Below are 862 nucleotides of genomic sequence, written 5' to 3'. Positions count from 1 at the left end.
ATAGAATAGAATTTTAAGTCTAAAGACTTCATTAATTTCTTTCCCCCATTTAAGAGCAGATGTTTTGGAGAAGAAATTACATTCCAATAAATTGAATTCCAAGAATGTAACTTCTTTTCTCCTTGATTTCCTCTGCCCAGTTGAGTCCCATTGAGTTTCTCATGTGGATGTGTTCAAGCAGAGTGTGGATGATGATTTGGCTGAGATGTTCTAGAAGAACTTCAAGGTCAGATGGGTAGACTCTTCATATGTCAAAAAGTCACCTTCCAATCCTGGGTTTCATGATTTGTTTTTTTCAGCATCTTTAGATTTTGGTCCTCAGAAACTCATGGGCCAGGAAAATAAAACCCAGACATGGGTGAGTGAGTTCATTCTGCTGGGGTTGTCCAGTAACTGGGAAATGCAAGTCTTCCTCTTTGTCCTGGTCCTGACCATGTACTTGGTGACTCTTGTGGGAAATGTTCTCATTCTTCTTTTGATCAGACTGGACAGCAGGCTTCATAACCCCATGTACTTCTTCCTTAGTGTTTTATCCTTTGTGGACCTGTGTTATTCAAACAGTTTTGTTCCTCAAATGCTGGCCCACCTCCTCTCAGCCCGGAAGTCCATCCCATTCTACAGCTGTGTGCTCCAGCTCTACATCTCCCTGACACTGGGTGGGTCTGAGTTCTTCCTGCTGGGAGCCATGGCCTATGACCGCTATGTGGCGGTGTGCCACCCACTACGCTACACAGTCATCATGCATGGGCGGCTGTGTCTGGGGCTGGCTGCTGGCTGCTTGGGGGCTGGTTTCACCAATTCACTGATGGAAACGATCATTACCTTCCGACTTCCCCTGTGTCACAATGTTATTAATCACTTT

The 862-nt window shown here is 44.9% G+C and overlaps 1 protein-coding gene across 1 annotated transcript in view; it reads left to right on the top strand.

Annotated features, from left to right (window-relative positions):
* Positions 1 to 328: 328 nt before the first annotated feature.
* The window catches only part of LOC115304744 (olfactory receptor-like protein OLF3), a 15,563-nt gene continuing 15,029 nt past the window's right edge, over positions 329 to 862 (top strand). Inside the window, exon 1 of the mRNA XM_029955018.1 lies at positions 329 to 859. Within this exon, the coding sequence (XP_029810878.1) occupies positions 329 to 859 (531 nt within the window). The remainder of the gene's footprint in view (positions 860 to 862) is intronic.

Source organism: Suricata suricatta, chromosome 2 (genome assembly GCF_006229205.1).
Source record: "Suricata suricatta isolate VVHF042 chromosome 2, meerkat_22Aug2017_6uvM2_HiC, whole genome shotgun sequence".
Lineage (NCBI taxonomy): Eukaryota > Metazoa > Chordata > Mammalia > Carnivora > Herpestidae > Suricata > Suricata suricatta.
Note: the sequence above shows the minus strand (reverse complement) of the source record. Positions and strands in the feature narration are given on the sequence as shown.